The 17,373-nt window shown below is 40.6% G+C and overlaps 4 protein-coding genes across 4 annotated transcripts; 3 read left to right on the top strand and 1 right to left on the bottom strand.

The window, feature by feature from the left end:
• Positions 1 to 247: 247 nt before the first annotated feature.
• LOC135483849 (protein mono-ADP-ribosyltransferase PARP16-like) lies at positions 248 to 3,794 on the top strand. The gene is made up of 6 exons (XM_064764900.1): positions 248 to 595; positions 1,200 to 1,334; positions 1,629 to 1,832; positions 1,957 to 2,128; positions 2,517 to 2,664; positions 3,026 to 3,794. The coding sequence occupies exons 1-6, from the start codon at positions 413 to 415 to the stop codon at positions 3,156 to 3,158; spliced, it is 975 nt and encodes a 324-aa protein (XP_064620970.1). The 5' UTR covers positions 248 to 412; the 3' UTR covers positions 3,159 to 3,794.
• Positions 3,795 to 5,309: 1,515 nt separating this feature from the next.
• LOC135483260 (peptidylglycine alpha-hydroxylating monooxygenase-like) lies at positions 5,310 to 9,739 on the top strand. Its single transcript, XM_064763970.1, has 10 exons — positions 5,310 to 5,642; positions 6,059 to 6,113; positions 6,579 to 6,666; positions 6,919 to 7,028; positions 7,290 to 7,367; positions 7,701 to 7,752; positions 7,968 to 8,032; positions 8,373 to 8,456; positions 8,810 to 8,940; positions 9,226 to 9,739. Exons 1-10 carry the CDS (start codon positions 5,490 to 5,492, stop codon positions 9,508 to 9,510), a joined length of 1,101 nt encoding a protein of 366 aa, XP_064620040.1. The 5' UTR covers positions 5,310 to 5,489; the 3' UTR covers positions 9,511 to 9,739.
• LOC135483261 (L-serine dehydratase/L-threonine deaminase-like) lies at positions 9,734 to 12,936 on the bottom strand. Its single transcript, XM_064763971.1, has 7 exons — positions 12,849 to 12,936; positions 12,482 to 12,669; positions 12,030 to 12,182; positions 11,609 to 11,724; positions 11,089 to 11,313; positions 10,717 to 10,841; positions 9,734 to 10,522 (listed from the first exon to the last, which is right to left on the bottom strand). Exons 2-7 carry the CDS (start codon positions 12,659 to 12,661, stop codon positions 10,335 to 10,337), a joined length of 987 nt encoding a protein of 328 aa, XP_064620041.1. The 5' UTR covers positions 12,662 to 12,669; positions 12,849 to 12,936; the 3' UTR covers positions 9,734 to 10,334.
• A 140-nt stretch (positions 12,937 to 13,076) lies between these two features.
• On the top strand, positions 13,077 to 17,065 carry LOC135483850 (short-chain specific acyl-CoA dehydrogenase, mitochondrial-like). The gene is made up of 10 exons (XM_064764901.1): positions 13,077 to 13,176; positions 13,784 to 13,932; positions 14,208 to 14,357; positions 14,694 to 14,805; positions 15,071 to 15,222; positions 15,377 to 15,547; positions 15,850 to 15,987; positions 16,182 to 16,277; positions 16,541 to 16,597; positions 16,785 to 17,065. Exons 1-10 carry the CDS (start codon positions 13,083 to 13,085, stop codon positions 16,944 to 16,946), a joined length of 1,281 nt encoding a protein of 426 aa, XP_064620971.1. The 5' UTR covers positions 13,077 to 13,082; the 3' UTR covers positions 16,947 to 17,065.
• Positions 17,066 to 17,373: the final 308 nt, after the last annotated feature.

Raw genomic sequence — 17,373 nt, forward strand, 5'->3', positions numbered from 1 at the left:
AATTCTCTTTAAACAATTTCTTTTCGAACAACGCATGCGCAGAATAGAATGTTCTAAAAATATCAATAACGCAAAATATAGTTTACTAGAGTTTTAACCCAGATTTGTGTAAAATCTTTATTGAAATGATATATTCAAATACAACTATTTGTATTTCAGTATTCAAATAGTCGTTTATGGGAGCAATTAAGAAATTAATTGGATTTTTTGGGAAAAGTGGTGTAATTTTCTTCCGCTTGGAGCGCAGAACAAATGAGACCTGTTTTCATCATGTTTGTCTGTTTTTAAAAGTAAAATCCATATTTGCCACGTATTGGAATAATCTAAACTATTTCTTACCTCTTATACTATAGAACTAAAGATGCTTTAACACTTGAATGCTCTCTTTGATGTACTTAACACACTGGAAACGATGGAGAGAGATGATGAAAATGATCAGATTTTGGAACGAGTTCAAGCTGATATGGCCTCTGCAGATTTCCAGTTCAGTTTGCTGGTGGCAGCATTGTCAAGTTACAGACATGACACAGTTCTAAGGCCATTTCCTTCAAACTTCATCAATAGAGGGAATAACAGTAAAGATTACCAGGGATTAGTAAGTGTAAAGGAGTCGTCGGTTTTTAACACCAACTTCATAATGACTATGACCTTACAGCAAAATACAGACATTCTGATGTCTTTACACTCGCACTCAGTAGCCTACACTCACAGTTGGGCTTGTTGGTCTGCCCCTATAGATCGATGCACTTGATTGGGAACAAGGTTTACAAAGACTTCGCGTCACGTCACGTTACACTATTGTATAATGCATGGTGACGTGACGACGATCAACACCACGTTATGTAAACGTCGTTCCCAATCAAGTGCATGGATCTGTAGTCAGTCCTTCAACTCAAGTCATGGTGCATGTGATGAGTAAGCAATCATCGCAGTTACAGCTTTTTAATCATCTGGAGTAGCAGAGTTCCTGTGTTTGGTGGTGTCAATGTGGGGTGACATCCAATGCTACATCAATCTGATTGGTCTCCCAAATAGTTCAAGAGTTTGATTTGACGCAGTAACAGAAAGGTAACTCTCTCATCTATTTCGTGTAGCACAAGTGTTGCTGTAACCCTCAGTGATGCATAGAATAGTTTAACAGAAGAAGAGGATGAAGGCACTATCAGTCTATTGAAGATGGTCTACTTTTATGTTTTCAGGAACAAACGGTTGACCGAAGTCCATCCTTGCGGAGCATTAAGAGTATAAGTGATGTCGATGACAGAGTGAAGGACCTCCTTTCATGGACAATAAACAACAAAACACTTTCATTGTGGAGTTGTGGCAAACAAAAGGTAAAGAACTGAAGGACCTCCAACCATAGTGAAAAGGGTTATCCCTACAAGTGGTCTTGCTTAATTCTATTCTGTGTGCAAAACTCTCAATGACACCTCACCTGTCTTTGCAACACGAAGACATCTCCGCTTCAAAACTGAATTTTTCAATTCAAATGAAATCATAGTATGGGCCAGTCATGCATGTCGTGAGAGTTAGTCGGGCATAGATATCCATGGAAGAGTTAGACTCTAGTGAATCTGTGAGCTAAAAAAGCAAATGCTGTGCCTGTATTTCTTCACCTTTCTTTGCAGTATGATGAAATTAAATCGCTGACAGGAGAAACCGTTTACACACCTCCGCCAGACTATGTGTTCGAAGTCCGTTACAACGACCAGATTAATGCAAAGTTTCAAGAACTGCAACAAGATTATGATCTGAAATATGCCTATCACGGGAGCAGGTTGGAAAACTTCCATTCTATTCTCCACAATGGTTTACATTCACATATGAATAAGGTAAGGAGGCTTAAATTAAACATAGGCATTGTTGGGTAATCAGAATTACTTGGTCATCTTGGTCTATAGAATTTCACCTGGCGTAATTGGATTTGATTGTGGAATTTATGTTTTCCGCTTTCAGAATTCCTTGTTTGGTGAAGGGACGTACTTATCGAGTGAGCTGTCAGTGACCATGCCGTATTGTCCGACTGGGAAGGCTTGGGGAAAAAGTCAGATTGGCGATCAGCTGGGATGTGTAGCTGTTTGTGAGATTATCGACCATCCTTCTGTCAAGTGCCAAACTGGTACAAGCAGTAAGTGCATCTTTGAAGTTTATCTCGTAAGATTGTGATGTTCGGAAAGATTCTCTGAAAAACGTGTGGCTGATTTGATGGCTTGATGTATCTCCAGTTGATGGGGACTATCAATCTTGCCTTGTGTCATCACTGGCTGGGGCTACATTTTCCCATGGTATTCACCAAACATCTTCTTCCTGGCGGAAGTTACTAAGGCATTGAGAAGGAAAGGTTGTTATTTGTGGCATGTTCAGGGCTCATACCTGTGGAGTCACGAAAAGAACAAATGAGATGAAACACAGCAAAAGCAATCACATCTTGTGAGATCCATTCCATTGCTGTGACATTATTTCCTGGCACTGTTAGGTCGTCCCCTTTCTCATACCTTTCTACACTTGTCTTTCAGATGGTGCAAGTGGTAGTAACCAGCAGAGACAGAGATCTAGAGTCGCCGGGAGTATGGGAGGGGATGTCCCAGAGAAATATTATATTGTGCAAAACAACGAACTGCTGAGAATCAAGTATGTCTTGGTATACGCACAGCATAGTCAAAGGTGAGTTCAAAGTTGTTTGAAATCTGTAGAAATAAAGACGAAATCTACAAAGATTTTAAGTGTATCTTGTGGGGCTGTGTTCAACTTTTTGATGTTTCTCCTCAAGGTGAATGACCCATTGTTTACCCGTTAGACACCAACAACACATCCTACAGCAGGAAGCCTTGTTGAGCATAACCAGAGAATGCAAGTTATTCATTATAAACTGAACATGGAAGAGAATACTCCAGACCTTTTGCCGCGGACTTCGCTTAAAAAAACAGCCTTCTGCTTTGTTGACCACCTAAAACTTGGATTTTGTACTTGTAAGTTGAGTTTCTGAACATTTTACTGTATGCATTGTCTTCTCTTACTTTTTCAGATCGTTCAGGAATTCCTGGTGCTATCAGCATAGGTTTGCACTTCTGATGATGTCATATGTTGTGATGCTGCTTGCAGTGGCTCTCCTTTCAAACAAGAACCTCAATGCTTACCTCAGAAGAATGTGGAGATGAAAGGTTACCAGAGCTAGCCCGAATTACATGTAGTTGGAAACCACTTATGACTGAGGACATGAAACTCTTTAATGTGATGGCCAACTTATGAAATGAGTCATTCCTTCAGTGTGGTTATATCTTCAGTTGTAAATACTCTCTTGTGGGTAGTTGTACAAACTGTCTTTGGGTATAAAAGTTGTAAAGTTGTTTGTAAATACTTCTGTATGTGTCAATAATTGTTCATAAAGGATTTTTGGGGATGAATGTATCTTGTCTTCAGATGCATGGTGCTGCCTATTTGAAACTTTAGGTACCATCTTAAATGATAGAAGGTTTAACTGGTTGAACACATCATTTCAAAGGGTTTTGCTTGAAATAGGATCCAATGCCACATTGAAGTTTTTACTCAATAAACTTTATCAAATCCGATCTTATCAGTATAATAACAAGAATTAATGAACACCTTTTGGAAACTTTTGCAAATATATTACATTGTACTTAATTGGTGTACATATCATGGTATACCAGTATCCCTTTAAAAATATCGTGCTTGACACATGCATTTTGTCCCAGGTCGGAGAACTCAATAAAAAAAACAATTGTGAATCATTTATTCATGTAACAATAATAAATGATGGTATATTAAATGTACAATGTATGTCATCCTGTTGTTGCTTCGATCAAGAGGAAATAACGTATCTAAGGGTACCATTACAGTCTGGCTTGAGGACACTATCACATCTAGACATATCTGAGGACACTATCATATCCAGGCATATCTGAGGACACTATCACATCCAAGCATATCTGAGGATACCATCATATCCAAGCATATCTGAGGACACTATCACATCCAAGCATATCTGAGGACACTATCACATCCAAGCATATCTGAGGATACCATCATATCCAAGCATATCTGAGGACACTATCACATCCAAGCATATCTGAGGACACTATCACATCCAAGCATATCTGAGGACACTATCACATCAAGGCATATCTGAGGACACTATCACATATCCAGGTATATCTGAGGACACTATCATATCCAGGCATATCTGAGGACACTATCACATCCAAGCATATCTGAGGACACTATCATATCCAGGCATATCTGAGGACACTATCACATCCAAGCATATCTGAGGACACTATCACATCCTAGGATATCTGAGGACACTTTCACATCCAAGCATATCTGATGACACTATCACATCCTGGCATATCTGAGGACACTATCATATCCAGGCATATCTGAGGACACTATCACATCCAAGCATGTCTGAGGACACTATCACATCCAGGCATATCTGAGGACACTATCACATCCAGGCATATCTGAGGCCACTATCATATCCAGGCATATCTGAGGACACTTTCACATCTAGGCATATCTGAGGACACTATCACATCCAAGCATATCTGAGGACACTCTCACATACAGACATATCTTAGGACACTATCATATCCAGGCATATATCTGAGGACACTGTCACATCGCATACCTTAGGACACTGTCAAATCGCATACCTTAGGACACTATCACATCCAGGCATATCTTAGGACATGATGGGCCATAGTTTTGCCAGATTGATCAGCTGATATGGTGTCCTCATATCATATGTCAGGCTGTGATGTCTTCAGATGCCTGAATTGATTGAAAGTTCTCAGATATGTCAGTTTGTAGTGAAAGTGTGCCATGGACAAGATTGTGACAGTTCATCAACTGGGACATTCTGACTATAGTGCTGCAGTGGAACCTGGCCGCAAATACCGATGATATCTCAAGCACTGATATTATACTTGAATCCATTGGTAGTGGTCACAATCTATGTTGTAAAATCGGCCAAGAGCCGTCCTGACATTTTTTTGCCCGCCGATCGAGGACACGTCTCAGCCGGTCACTCTTTCGATGCCCTCTCTCCCCCAACCCCTCCCTCGACGAAAGTTCTGACGACATCTCTGACCCAATAAGCTACCGTCTCTAAGAGAAGTAAATAGCGAATCATGATTTCTCGGAAGTAATTGTTCTTGACCCACTTCAAACTTCATATCCTGTTTAATAGGTTTGCGTCATGATGACTGGGAAAACCGTACTTTCTGGCCTAGTTCCCAATAGAAATACATAGTCCTTTGCCACCTAATTTAGGCCAATGGTATGAAGTATCATTGATATCGGGAACGGTACGACGCATGAACCAAATTGCGATAAGGTACCGGATTAACTGTAACTTTGACTGAACCTTTCCACCAAGTGTTATTTTCTCACGAATCTTTGATTTTCATACCCCCATATTGTATTCATTCATTTGGTGGTTCTTTCCAAAACAACTAAACACTGCTAGCATGGGGACTCGTGCGTTCCAAAGACCGTTTTATGTCGTCTGCTTTTTGACGGGTTGCCTGGTGGCGACCATTCTTTCCCGTCCTTTAGATGAGTCGTCTGCAGGACACACGTTTCAGAAGAGGATCCGAATGCCTGGCGTTGTGTCAGATAGAGTAAGTTTGATAATGTGTTCTTCTCTTCAAACCATTTCATTTCATTTCGCCACTTCTATATCTGCTGTTTATGCTCAGTCGTCGCCACGACCTCCGCCTTCCCCAATCATATGTTAACACTCATCTTGAAAGGTTGCTCTCGGGATGATGCGTCCGATAGGACGTTGAAATAAGACTATTTCATATTATAAAACTAGCTAAGCTCTGGTTCTGTCATCCTGAGGATATCAGGGGTTAATGTTCGCTTGTCTCCGGCCCTGCACACAAACACCCGGGCCGGAGAATCAAACATTTACCCCTGATGCCTGATTTCCTCAGGATGTGGTACTTTTAACTGTCAACGCTGTATTGTAGGCATAAATCTTGACTTTGTGTCAACCTAATGAATATTTATTCGGCTTGTTTGGTTATTTCAGAAGGATGCGCTTGTTTGCCATGCAATGAAGATGGACCAGGATCCCTCTTACATATGTGAGTAAAACTTACGAAACCGCTGCCAAGTGGTTTGGATATCCTGACAAGTTGGTGATAAATTTCGAACTTTTTTCACCTGAATCTGGCAAGGCGCAACAATGCGCTGTCTTCAGACTCATCCTAACTCGAGCGTACGCATAGCAATGGCAACGAGGGAAGAGTGATATCACGGACTGTCAGGAGTATAGAAGTCCATGGTAATATCAAGCCCAACTTATATCGTCTATGGTAAAACATGTAATATCTGAAAATTCCCTCTAATCTCGCTTTACCAGAATCCCCACTCCCCAAAGTACAAGGACGGCTCATGATCGAGCGCATCGGAATCGCGAAACGGACAGTTTTTCTTTGTGCTGACGAATTGAGGAAGTAATTCGATATTGGCCAGCATTTTCTTCTCCACTTGAGAAAATTGAAAAATGACCCGTTCAAATTGTAAATGCTTTCTCTTTTTCTGACCAGTGGAATTCGAACCTCATGCAAGGAAAGAAACAGCTCACCACATGGTTCTGTATGGCTGTCGTGAACCAGGGACGAAAAAGGATTGGTGGTAAGACTAGTTCGAAAGCAACAGTGTGGTACTAGTATCAACAACCGTAACGACAATGTCACAACCGAACGGGACGAAACCTGATTTGGCGCAATAGAAACTCTCTGCCAATGTCAAGCGTAGCGGTATATGATTGATATAAAACTTCCGCAATACGATGAAACGGTTAACCCTTCAATCACAGTTTTGTTTGTAGAACATCACGAATTTGACGGCAAATTCCTGAGAAATAAGTTCTTCTCTTTTTTCAAGGTATTGCGATGATATGGAGGGTTCCAGCGAGAGAAGCGTGTGCGGCGACTGGTCTCACCAAATCATCTACGCCTGGGCGTTGGATGCACCAGCAAAGAAGCTACCAAAAGGTAAGGCCTTGATAACCCATGAGCTGGTGATATTTGAAAACAAGCCATCCGTATCGCAATTTAGTGTCCTCTTTCAGGTTCAGATCTTTAATGACAGATATGGCAATTAAGGTGTGACGGAATGCAGTGACAGTATGGGCATCGGTTAAGACAAGTGCAGTCCTAAGTTCTTTTCATTTGGGAAATTAAATTTCAGTTTTCGTCAAAAAGCATGAGACAGCAAGCCAGTTAGTTGACTTAATTTTGTATCCCTTGTTTCAGATGTTGGATTCCGTGTTGGAGGCACCACTGACTACCAGTATGTCGTCGTTCAACTTCACTACAGGGAGAAATTCAAGGGTGAGTCATACCTTTCTGAATTACACCACCATATGCTGTCTACAAATCAAGAAAGGGGACATCCATGTCACATCCAAACCTTTGATAGTATTTTTGAGCACATCGCCAACTTCACCCTGTTATAGCTGCCGATTGTGCTCGACTGTTTTTAGATTAGTTGTCCGCGAATACTGACTAACCAATTTAGACGTCATTTTGAGAGAGATTTTCGCTCACTGGGTGAAACATGTCATGTCACGGTAGGCCTACTTCTAACTGGCCAAGTTTACATGGTTTGACAACTACTTGACTTTATTGATTCATTTGTGTGACATCTCTTCTTGTGCATTGCAGATGGTGAAAGTGACAGTACGTCTGGAGTAACCTTACATATGACACATGATCCGTAAGTTTGTATGACACACTAGATCCTTCAGCTTGGCAAGGACAATGTCACAACTTTGTGTGCAAAATAGATATTGTCCTCTCTCTCAGTTGACAAAAAGCTTCAAATGATTGGTGGAATCCAGATTTTCTGTCCTCGGAAGGACAATGTCACAACCAATGTTTTGTGGTTTTTTACAGTGTTTCTTTCATAATTCTATTATTGTTCTCTTCCAGACAACCCTTGCAGTCAGGGTACTATATCTTAGCCTCTTATGGATATATTCCAGCCAGACAACAAGGTAATGATTGTGAGCTACTCATAATGCTCATGTGATAAGCTGTAGGAAGTTTGTAATAAGACATCCTATCAGGAAGACTAAATCACTGGCAGATATCTTGCATCCTTACATAGAAAACTATCAGAGAACAAATATAGGCCTAATGCTTTGGCTGCAGATACGTGGACGTGAGGTTTTCGCTGGGACATCCTTCAGGAAGACTAAAATGCTGCAAATGTGTTCAGATAGACTCCCTTTGAGACGAACTGAAGATAGACAATGTGAAGGAATTTGGTGTGTCGTCTACAGAAAGTCGCTGTCTTCAAGGCAATTTTCTTATGTCTTTATTTATCGTTTTCAGAGGTTCATGTTGATGTGGCATGCATGTATGACATGGACATGCCAATACATGCTTTTTCATACAGGACACATTCTCACAACCAAGGTATGTAAGTTGTAACTCCAGAGGTTATTGTCCCTTCTCCACCAAAGAGACTGGTAACACAGTTGCTCCTTGAAAACTCACTGAGTTTAAGCTCAAGGAAGATTCCATGTTAAGCAATGAGACCACGACGACCGGAAGACAACTCTACTTAGAGGACATCCTGACAAGTAGGACAACTATCTGGTGGTTCAGACAGTCACCTCGCACAATCACCTAGTCCTTCGTAGATGATGTCCACGGATATCAATTTGACCTCTCTGCAATACTCATGACGAAAATGGTCAGGCCCAACATGTGGTCATGGTTCACTGTCTTCACAGATGCTCATGCATTCACTGTCCTTGCTTCTGCAGGTGTTGTGACAGCGGGTTATAGGATCCGGGATGGAGTGTGGACAGAGATAGGACGAATGTCTCCTCAGCAACCCCAGATGTTCTACAACACAACCAATGGTGGAGTTGACATAAAGAAAGGAGATGTCTTGGTAAGGCTCCAATTCATTTTTTCTTTCAACAATGCCTTTCAATGGCCTGGCTTGGTAGCACTGTATGATGCGCCCATGTACAGTTTTATAACATTATCCCCTGTAACGTCACTTGACCACTTTAACTTGATAAAAGATATTTGGCCTTATAGATACCTAACAAAGTGGACTTGCTTCACAAAACCCATCTTAAATTATAGTGTAGATATTCACATGCCCAACTTGCATCTCTGCATTGATGAAGTTCGACTTCAGTAACAATATTTACACCATTCTTTCTTGTAGGCAGCCCGGTGTACGATGACCACAAAAGACAGGGAAGAGGAAGTCATCTTCGGAGCTACCAACAATGATGAGATGTGCAACTTCTACATCATGTTCGACACAACGCATCAGGATGATCTCAAAGTGCAGATGTGCACCCGTAGTTCACCAGAATTCCACCTCGGAGATTACTATGAAAACATTCCAGCACTGGCATCCTCATTGGAAGGTGTCAATCTGAGGTTTCCCAAGATGGAGCATAAAGGACATGCCAGCCACAAGAAGCATCAGATGAGGCTTGTGTAGGCCTGGACTTTCCTTGGGCACTTCTGATGCAGACAGCCCGTTTGTCAGTATCTTTCTTACTTTCTACCAAGCTAAAATGGCTGAACTTGACCACAAAAGTGACTCTGCAAATCCTCCAGCATTGTTGCTGAGCACAAATTCCTGAAGATGAACAGACATTTCTATTACTGTAAAAATGTGCAAGAAAATGTTTGTTATTTATCATGAAAATAAAGATTTATTTTAGGAACACACAGTTATCACTGGTACCAGTATCGATCATCATTGAGAAAAGTTTCAATTCACAAAATGTCACAGCCATTATTGATGATAACGTTGCAAAAAACACGCTAGTAAAGTACACATGGAGGTTCAGTTAAAAAGGAAAACACCAATCAGCATGTAACAAAAAAAGCACAGATGATACCTTTTGACAGCCTATATACCAAGTAATTCTGTATAACCCTCATAATACATGTATAACTTATATTGGAAACCGAAGCAAGAAAATATGCTTATAAACCATTTTCCCCAGATTTATACAATGATACAGGCCAAACTATCAAGACAATTCTTCACAAGACAAAAATTATGCATAGATTTCCACATTTGAATCAATTATAGTCATTTGAAGAGATCAGATCCAGAACAGAGTTCCACAGCCTTCCTTAGTGACTTCAGTTGAGTATGGACTCATTCTTAGAATAGACTTCATAGACAAACAATCGTGTGAATTACTACAACCTTGGTCTAAACAGTGAGCAATTCAGATCAGAGAGAATTCGAACACGTCCATCCTAAGATACACGTGAGACAGAAGATGCACTCTTGTTCCCAACTCTTGCCTACAAGCCAAATTGTTCTTTCCAGTTGAGCAGAAGTGACAAATTGACTGACGCTCCTCCACACACGACCAATGCTACTGACTTGACGTCCTTGAGCTTTCCCTCCTTCTGTAATCTAGGAATCACATGACTGTAAATGGCTGCTATTGCTGCACCACAGGCTGGCTCAACCAAGATGCGATGGTCGTCTGAAAGGAGTAAAGAGACACTTGCAGGGAATAGAGATATTTGCCATCTGAAATATTTGCAATTTGATAAGTTTTGAACTCTAGCAAGAAACTCCTATGCCTACTTGGTTTCTTTCCTGACCACTTTGCACAAACATTGCAGTGGCTCACAAATGCATGACACATGAAATTTCGTGATAGAACAAAAATTTTACCAGCAAACTTTAGGCAGGCATTAACAGCTTCCTTATCCTCTACTGTAGCAGATATGATGGGATGTTGACTATAGTAATCGAAAGCTTGCTGACAAACTGTGAGGGAACCAAGGGATTTTGCTACACTGAAAGAGAAATGAAAGATACCAGGGCTAAATAGACAATGTGGCAAGAAACAGAGAGCTTACCAGGTTTAAAAAGTGGTAGCAGGGTGAAAGGCGTAAAGACTTCTCTCACAGATTTTTTAAAGACCTCTGACTACTTCTAGAGTGCAATGGCAATATAATAGTTAGTTAGTATTTTCAATGACTGAGTAAGAGGATCAGCATTAAATAACTTGAGTATTAGAAATGCTCAAAAAATAGGTCATACCTGCTGATTTCCTTCAGTGTGACCAATTTTCCTGCCTTTACAGCAGAGTTATAGGAATCTGAACCAATAGTCTCCATGGCAATGATTGGGACATCATTCCATCCCACCTTCTTCATGCCCTGCACTACACCACAGAGGAGGCCCCCTCCACCTACGCATGTTATTACGACATCAGGCTTCTTCATATCAGCAGCCATTTCTTCAATGATTGATGAATGTCCATCCCTGTGTGGAGAAAAATGAAAATGTCATCCACCTATTCAAATCTTCGTTCTTGTTGTGAGGAATCATTCTGAATTTTACCGTATCATTGAGTTACAGTTTGATTTGGTGAGTGAAGACAAAACCAGGCAAACCTTTGTGAGCAGAGAGATTGGATAAAGTACAAAAACATGTAACCTTCATCTTGATTGGACACTAGAACAAAATCAGATAAGCTTGACCGACCCAACAACTCTTAGCTACAGGCCCGATGTATGAATTCATCATATTTTCAAAAGGGACTCTTTACTGAACTTACCACACATCTGGATGGTCAAATGGATGCACACTAGCATAACCAGGCTGATCAGCAGCTTTCATGGCCATTTCATTTGCTTCATTCCAGACAGAGCCATGCACTATAACCTCTGATCCCTTCAAACAAAACAAATGCCTTTGGTACAGATTGGTGTTTTTAGTCACAACCAATCTGATTACCGTATATTTACAATTTACAAACGTTCTCCAAGCAACTTTAGTTGTTGCACAGATTTACAATCACAATTAACAGAGTTGCATGACTCTTGTTCTGTTGTTGACTTTATTCTCAACTGTTCAATAGATGAAGACCAGACAAAGCAAGGACATCATTCAATCACGTCGGTTGATTGTATAAACCTGAATTGTTGGAAGGGTGCTGGATCTAAAATGGACTGAAAACCAATCATGATTAGTCTCACCTCATTCCGTAGTTTCTGGTGAGTTGATTCTGGCGTTGTCGTTGGAACATACACTGTGCAAGGTAAATTCAATTTCCTGGCAGCATATGCAGCAGCAAGACCAGCATTGCCTCCAGATGAACAGACAATGTGTTTACAACCTTTGCTCTTTGCCTGAAAGAAGAACCGTTGTCATTTACATTGGTCATGATTTTGGTACTGATCTGGTCAATCTTCATTGGTTATAAATCCTTGATTGGTTATGAATCCTTGATGGCTTTGAAATGGAAGACTTCAAATACCTCGGATTGTCTGACCAGGGGACGATACAGATGGTTGGTTGTGACATTGTCTTTGACTTGAGACAGCTACTTATTTCATATCTGTTCTGCCTCACATCATATTACATTGATTCAGATTATTCCCAGAACCTGGAGGAGGATTAAAGACAGCATTTGCTAAAAGTGCCAAACCTTTTGACAAAGATTTCCAATGCCTCGGATCTTGAAAGACGAGGACGGCTGGTTGTTGTCTAGTTTGAGATGGACTATGAAGCCAGAATGCTTGGAAAGAGGCACACTCTCTATCAAGGGTGTCCAAATATGCAGGGGCTTCTGGCCGTTGATGACGGTATCGGCACTTTCATCACCCATCTGATGATCTGTAAGTGTAAGTAAAAACTGATTGTTATGGGTTATGGCTGTGCAGTAGGCCTGTCTCTGCAGAGTGATGCACCCCAAATCCAAAATGCATTTTCTCAAAAAATTAAAAATGACAAGATGCCATGCCCAATTTGAAAGAGCAAACATGTCTTTGTTTATTCATAAATCATGATATTACCTAGATATAACAAAATATCGACAGTAGTAGTTAGAAAACGGCAAAGCTTGAGAACAAAATTAGAGCAGACAGAAATTGTACTAGCAGCCTTGACCTCATTGCCTTGACCTTTGACCTGATTGACTTCTCCAAGCGTCGTTGCCAAGTCGAGTCTCACTCGACCTACTGTGACAATTTCAGCGGGTGCATGTAAATTAGACATTTGGCCCGGCGCCCGGGAGATTTATCTCCAAGATGGCGTCGACAAGTAGCAGACTGATTTCTTGTGGTAGTCGACTATTTGCTCCTCTGAGGACTGGTTTTGTGCAACCCAGCACGCACCAACATGGTACGGTGGTTCAACTGGTTGCTTTACGCGTTTAAAACATTTCGGTAGTTTTCTTTTGAGAATCGAACGCGTATAAAAAGAGAGAAAGCACATGCAAAAAATCTAAAATATTTCATAACCAAATGTTAATGTCGTAATGATGTGTACTGTAGCCTACTGTAGGCCTAGTGTACTATCTGTTTTGGCCTTCCATCTGATCTGTTTTCTGTAGTGTTTATTCTGTACACATAGGCCTACAGTACACATACTATACAGACTGTGGCTATTATTACGGCAGTCTCTTATGCATTTTACATGCGAACCACTGGCTATTCTAACGGCGGTCACTTTCACTCCAAACCCCAAACCTAACCTAGACCCTGTCCCTTACTCCTAACACTAACCCCTCCTTAACCCTTCCCTAACACTAATCCTTGTCCTAATCTTCAGTTTAATCCCTAAAATCGCTGAAATTTTTATTGTTACGGTCACGTAAGAATAGCCACTTTGTACTATACACTGACAGTCACAGTGTGCATTTTGCACAGTATTATTATATAATAAATACAGCGTTTATATAGTTGGGCCTTATTGTATTTGTAACTTTAATCTGTAACATTTCTTTCAGCTTCCGCCTTTAATGTGAAATGCAGATCTTTTGTATCTCTTCCGGAAACCCATGAGATGCTCAGAGAGACATGCCGTGACTTTGCAGACAAAGAATTGAAACCAGTTGCTGCTGCTATTGATAAAGAATGTCGTTTTCCCAAGGAACAGGTATGGTGATAGCTTGGGTGCAAGGTTAGGAAATGATCCAAGAATGTGACCAAGTTGGTTCCACTATGATATACGATCTTTGCAGCCGTAATACGAGGCTGCAAATATCAAAGAGACCACATGAAACACCCAGTGCAAATGCAGGCAGTATACATCAGCGTTTTTCAATCTATTTTCAGTCTCATTCATATACATGTACATATTGTGTAATTGTTAGACAAACATTTAATGCTCTCTCGGTCTCAAATCGTGCAACAAATGTTTTTCTTCTTCAGGTCCAGAAGATGGCCGAGTTGGGTTTACTTTGTGTGGATGTGCCAGCATCCCAAGGTGGTACTGGTCTTGATTGTCTTGCCTATTCACTTGTCATGGAAGAAGTCAGCCGAGGATGTGCAACAACAGGTACCATTTGCAGTGTCAACAATGTAAGATATTGGAGAATCATCACAGTGTCCTAGTCCCATCCATCCTGAGCTTCAGGTTTTTGATACTCCTACGTCCCATACAAAATAGCGAGAGCTGGAGCATATGGAAAACCACTGGGTGCCGAGGATGAGTCCCATCATTACTGGTCTGAAGTTTGTTTCAGTGCAAGGGGTAGTGTCACAATCTTAGTAATTCACAATCTTGAATTTCAGTGATGAAAGATGCTCTCAATTTTAAAACTTGGGTTACAGTTATTAAACATTTTGTTTTGCTTTCAAAGTTGGGCCCTTTTGTGGTCATTGTCAGACTGTACATTCAACACTTGTACTTTTCAGAGTCTTTACCTTGGTCCTGTTATGAAATGGGGAACGCAAAATCAAATTGAAGAATTTGCAAAACCATTTATGAATAGTGGGGCAGTTGGATGTTTTGCATTAAGTGAACCAGGTGAGATGAACTAGCTACTTTGAGATTGTCAGTGCACAAGGAATTGATATGTCACAACCATAACATCATTTGAGTGTGTTCTGCAGTTGTGATGCCAAATCCTTAACATTATTGTCATATTCAACCCATACTCAGGAAAGTATCCGTGAAAATTGGATTCAAGTAAGATTTTCATGGAACATACTAGCACGGCCAGAAAGGTCAAAGCTACAATGAAGGAAGAGAAGTTGATTAACTGCGTGAACTTGAGAATATTTTGTTTCAGGTAATGGAAGTGATGCCGGTGCTGCGTCAACTACGGCTACTCTAGACGGTGATCACTGGGTTCTCAATGGTACCAAAGCTTGGATCACTAATGGCTATGAGGCTGGTGCCACAGTTGTCTTTGCAACAACAGACAAGAAACTAAAACATAAGGTAGATAACCTGGTTTTATAGTATCAAAATCTGAAGAAAGGAAATCACTAAGACTCCTTGGTGAGAGTCAGTTTAGTTGTCAATAGTCATGGAGTTCTTGGTGAAAATCTTTTGCTCCTTTAAACGAGATGTCAAATCCATGTCTCTCTTTCAGGGGATCAGTGCCTTCCTTGTTCCAAAGCCAACTGAGGGGCTCAGCCTTGGGAAAAAGGAAGACAAGTTGGGAATCAAGGGATCATCTACATGTTACCTAATCTTTGAGGACTGCAGGATACCGAAGGAAAATATACTTGGTGAACCAGGATTTGGGTTCAAGATCGCTATGGTAAGCAGTAAACAGCTTAAATAATTAGACACATATGAAGTAATCATGATTATTAGTCTTTATCAGTGGCATAGCGCCAGGCTTATGAGCAGAACTGTAAGTAGGTCATTGGTTTGACTCTCTGATGGGCCAGCCCTCTTTCATCTCTGTGTCCTTTAGGGTAATAATATGTCAAAGTGCAGTTAATAAAAAAAATATTGTATAATAATAATAATTAAGCAACTGCTAACCATTGAAAATGTGTGCTTTATGAATTTTGAACATTGATATCATTGTCATCATCTTTGTATCTTTGTTTTCAGCAAACCCTAGATTGTGGTCGGATAGGTATTGCCGCTCAAGCTTTAGGAATTGCCCAGGCAGCCTTTGATTGTGCTATTGACTATTCAACCAAAAGAACCTCATTCGGTGCTCCAATTAGCAAAATGCAATCGATTCAGGTTGGTAGCCAGGGTTTTTTCTGCAAGTATAGATGGAAATTTCAAGTCAGTTTTATCTCAACAGTGCCTTTTTTCTCATGGTGCATCTAAAAGGGCAACATATCCGAAAGCTTAACCTTGAAACGAACACAGAGCTACAGGTGTAGCAAAGGGCTGTCATTGTTTTTCATTTTTACTGATTTGTTTTGTTACAGTTCAAGCTGGCAGATATGGCTGCGGCAATAGAATCTTCTCGTCTTCTCACTTGGAAAGCTGCTATGCTGAAGGATGCTGGTAAACCCTATATAAAGGTTAGTAACAGAACTGTGCAAATATCCTGTTTCACCCATGACATGTAGACCTGTCAACAGAAGAAAGTTTTGATTAGGGATACGTAATTGAAGGAGTTAAATATCTAAGTTCTCGTTTAAAGTCCCAATGCTATACTAAGTGAATAATGATGTATATGAGGAATTTTGGGGAAATTTCAGGAAAATTCATATGTTACAACCTACTGTCACTTGTCCTTACACAACTTCTGTCTGTATTAACGTTACTGTGTTACACTTTCTAGGAAGCAGCGATGGCAAAATTAGTTGCGTCAGAGGCATCAACGATGGTTTCTCATCAGGTGAGTTCTGGTACTGGTGGGGACAAAAAATAAACAGGATATTGTTAAGTTGCAGTTTTCAAATAACTGACACCACATACGAACAGATGTGAAACACATTATCATTTCATGAAAAGTAACTGAATTGTGTTATTACACCAAAAAGGTTTTGATTTCGGTTTTAACATTTTCATTTTTTCTGTTGCAGGCTATTCAGATCTTGGGAGGTATGGGTTATGTCACTGACATGCCTGCAGAACGTCACTACCGAGATGCGCGTATCACAGAGATTTATGAGGGGACCAGTGAAATTCAGAGACTAGTGATTGCAGGGAATTTGTTAAAAGAGTTCTCCCAGACAAGCCATTAGTGAAATGTTGACTGGATAATGAGTCGTGTCAAAGTAGTTGATTGAATGGACTTGTGATTTACAGGGTGCCTATCATTTGGTTGGAGAGAAAATAAATGTTAAGTGATTATTTATGTAAATGATTTTCCGTGTTCATTCTATGATCTCAATATCACCGACAATGATACCTTTGGATTTCAATACTGCAAGTAATTGTCATCTTGCCCCTGGAATTGTGGCATATCATGCCACACTACCAGTTCCCCGACTGAAGTGAGGTGAACTACTACCCCGATACCCCAAATGAGACAGTGCCTATAGTAGAATGATCTCCCCCTATGTTCAGACCCCCCAAACGCTGAAGCTATCACACACAACGTACATCGAAAAGTTCACAGTTTGACAGGCTTGGATGTATATCTACACTATCTGGCTGTGAAAGCGTTCC

This window comes from Lineus longissimus, chromosome 2, assembly GCF_910592395.1.
Source record: "Lineus longissimus chromosome 2, tnLinLong1.2, whole genome shotgun sequence".
Lineage (NCBI taxonomy): Eukaryota > Metazoa > Nemertea > Pilidiophora > Heteronemertea > Lineidae > Lineus > Lineus longissimus.

Coding starts and splice junctions, on each gene's coding strand:
- LOC135483260 (XM_064763970.1), top strand. CDS start 5,490: ATGGGGACTCGTGCGTTCCAAAGACCGTTTTATGTCGTCTGCTTTTTG. Junction 5,643..6,058: donor CTGGCGTTGTGTCAGATAGA/GTAAGTTTGATA, acceptor TGGTTATTTCAG/AAGGATGCGCTTGTTTGCCA. Junction 8,457..8,809: donor GACACATTCTCACAACCAAG/GTATGTAAGTTG, acceptor TTGCTTCTGCAG/GTGTTGTGACAGCGGGTTAT.
- LOC135483850 (XM_064764901.1), top strand. CDS start 13,083: ATGGCGTCGACAAGTAGCAGACTGATTTCTTGTGGTAGTCGACTATTT. Junction 15,988..16,181: donor GCAAAATGCAATCGATTCAG/GTTGGTAGCCAG, acceptor GTTTTGTTACAG/TTCAAGCTGGCAGATATGGC. Junction 16,278..16,540: donor CTGGTAAACCCTATATAAAG/GTTAGTAACAGA, acceptor TACACTTTCTAG/GAAGCAGCGATGGCAAAATT.
- LOC135483261 (XM_064763971.1), bottom strand. CDS start 12,661: ATGGGTGATGAAAGTGCCGATACCGTCATCAACGGCCAGAAGCCCCTG. Junction 11,725..12,029: donor ACCAGAAACTACGGAATGAG/GTGAGACTAATC, acceptor TTTTGTTTGAAG/GGATCAGAGGTTATAGTGCA. Junction 11,314..11,608: donor TTTGACCATCCAGATGTGTG/GTAAGTTCAGTA, acceptor TTCTCCACACAG/GGATGGACATTCATCAATCA.
- LOC135483849 (XM_064764900.1), top strand. CDS start 413: ATGGAGAGAGATGATGAAAATGATCAGATTTTGGAACGAGTTCAAGCT. Junction 596..1,199: donor GTAAAGATTACCAGGGATTA/GTAAGTGTAAAG, acceptor TTATGTTTTCAG/GAACAAACGGTTGACCGAAG. Junction 2,129..2,516: donor GTGCCAAACTGGTACAAGCA/GTAAGTGCATCT, acceptor CTTGTCTTTCAG/ATGGTGCAAGTGGTAGTAAC.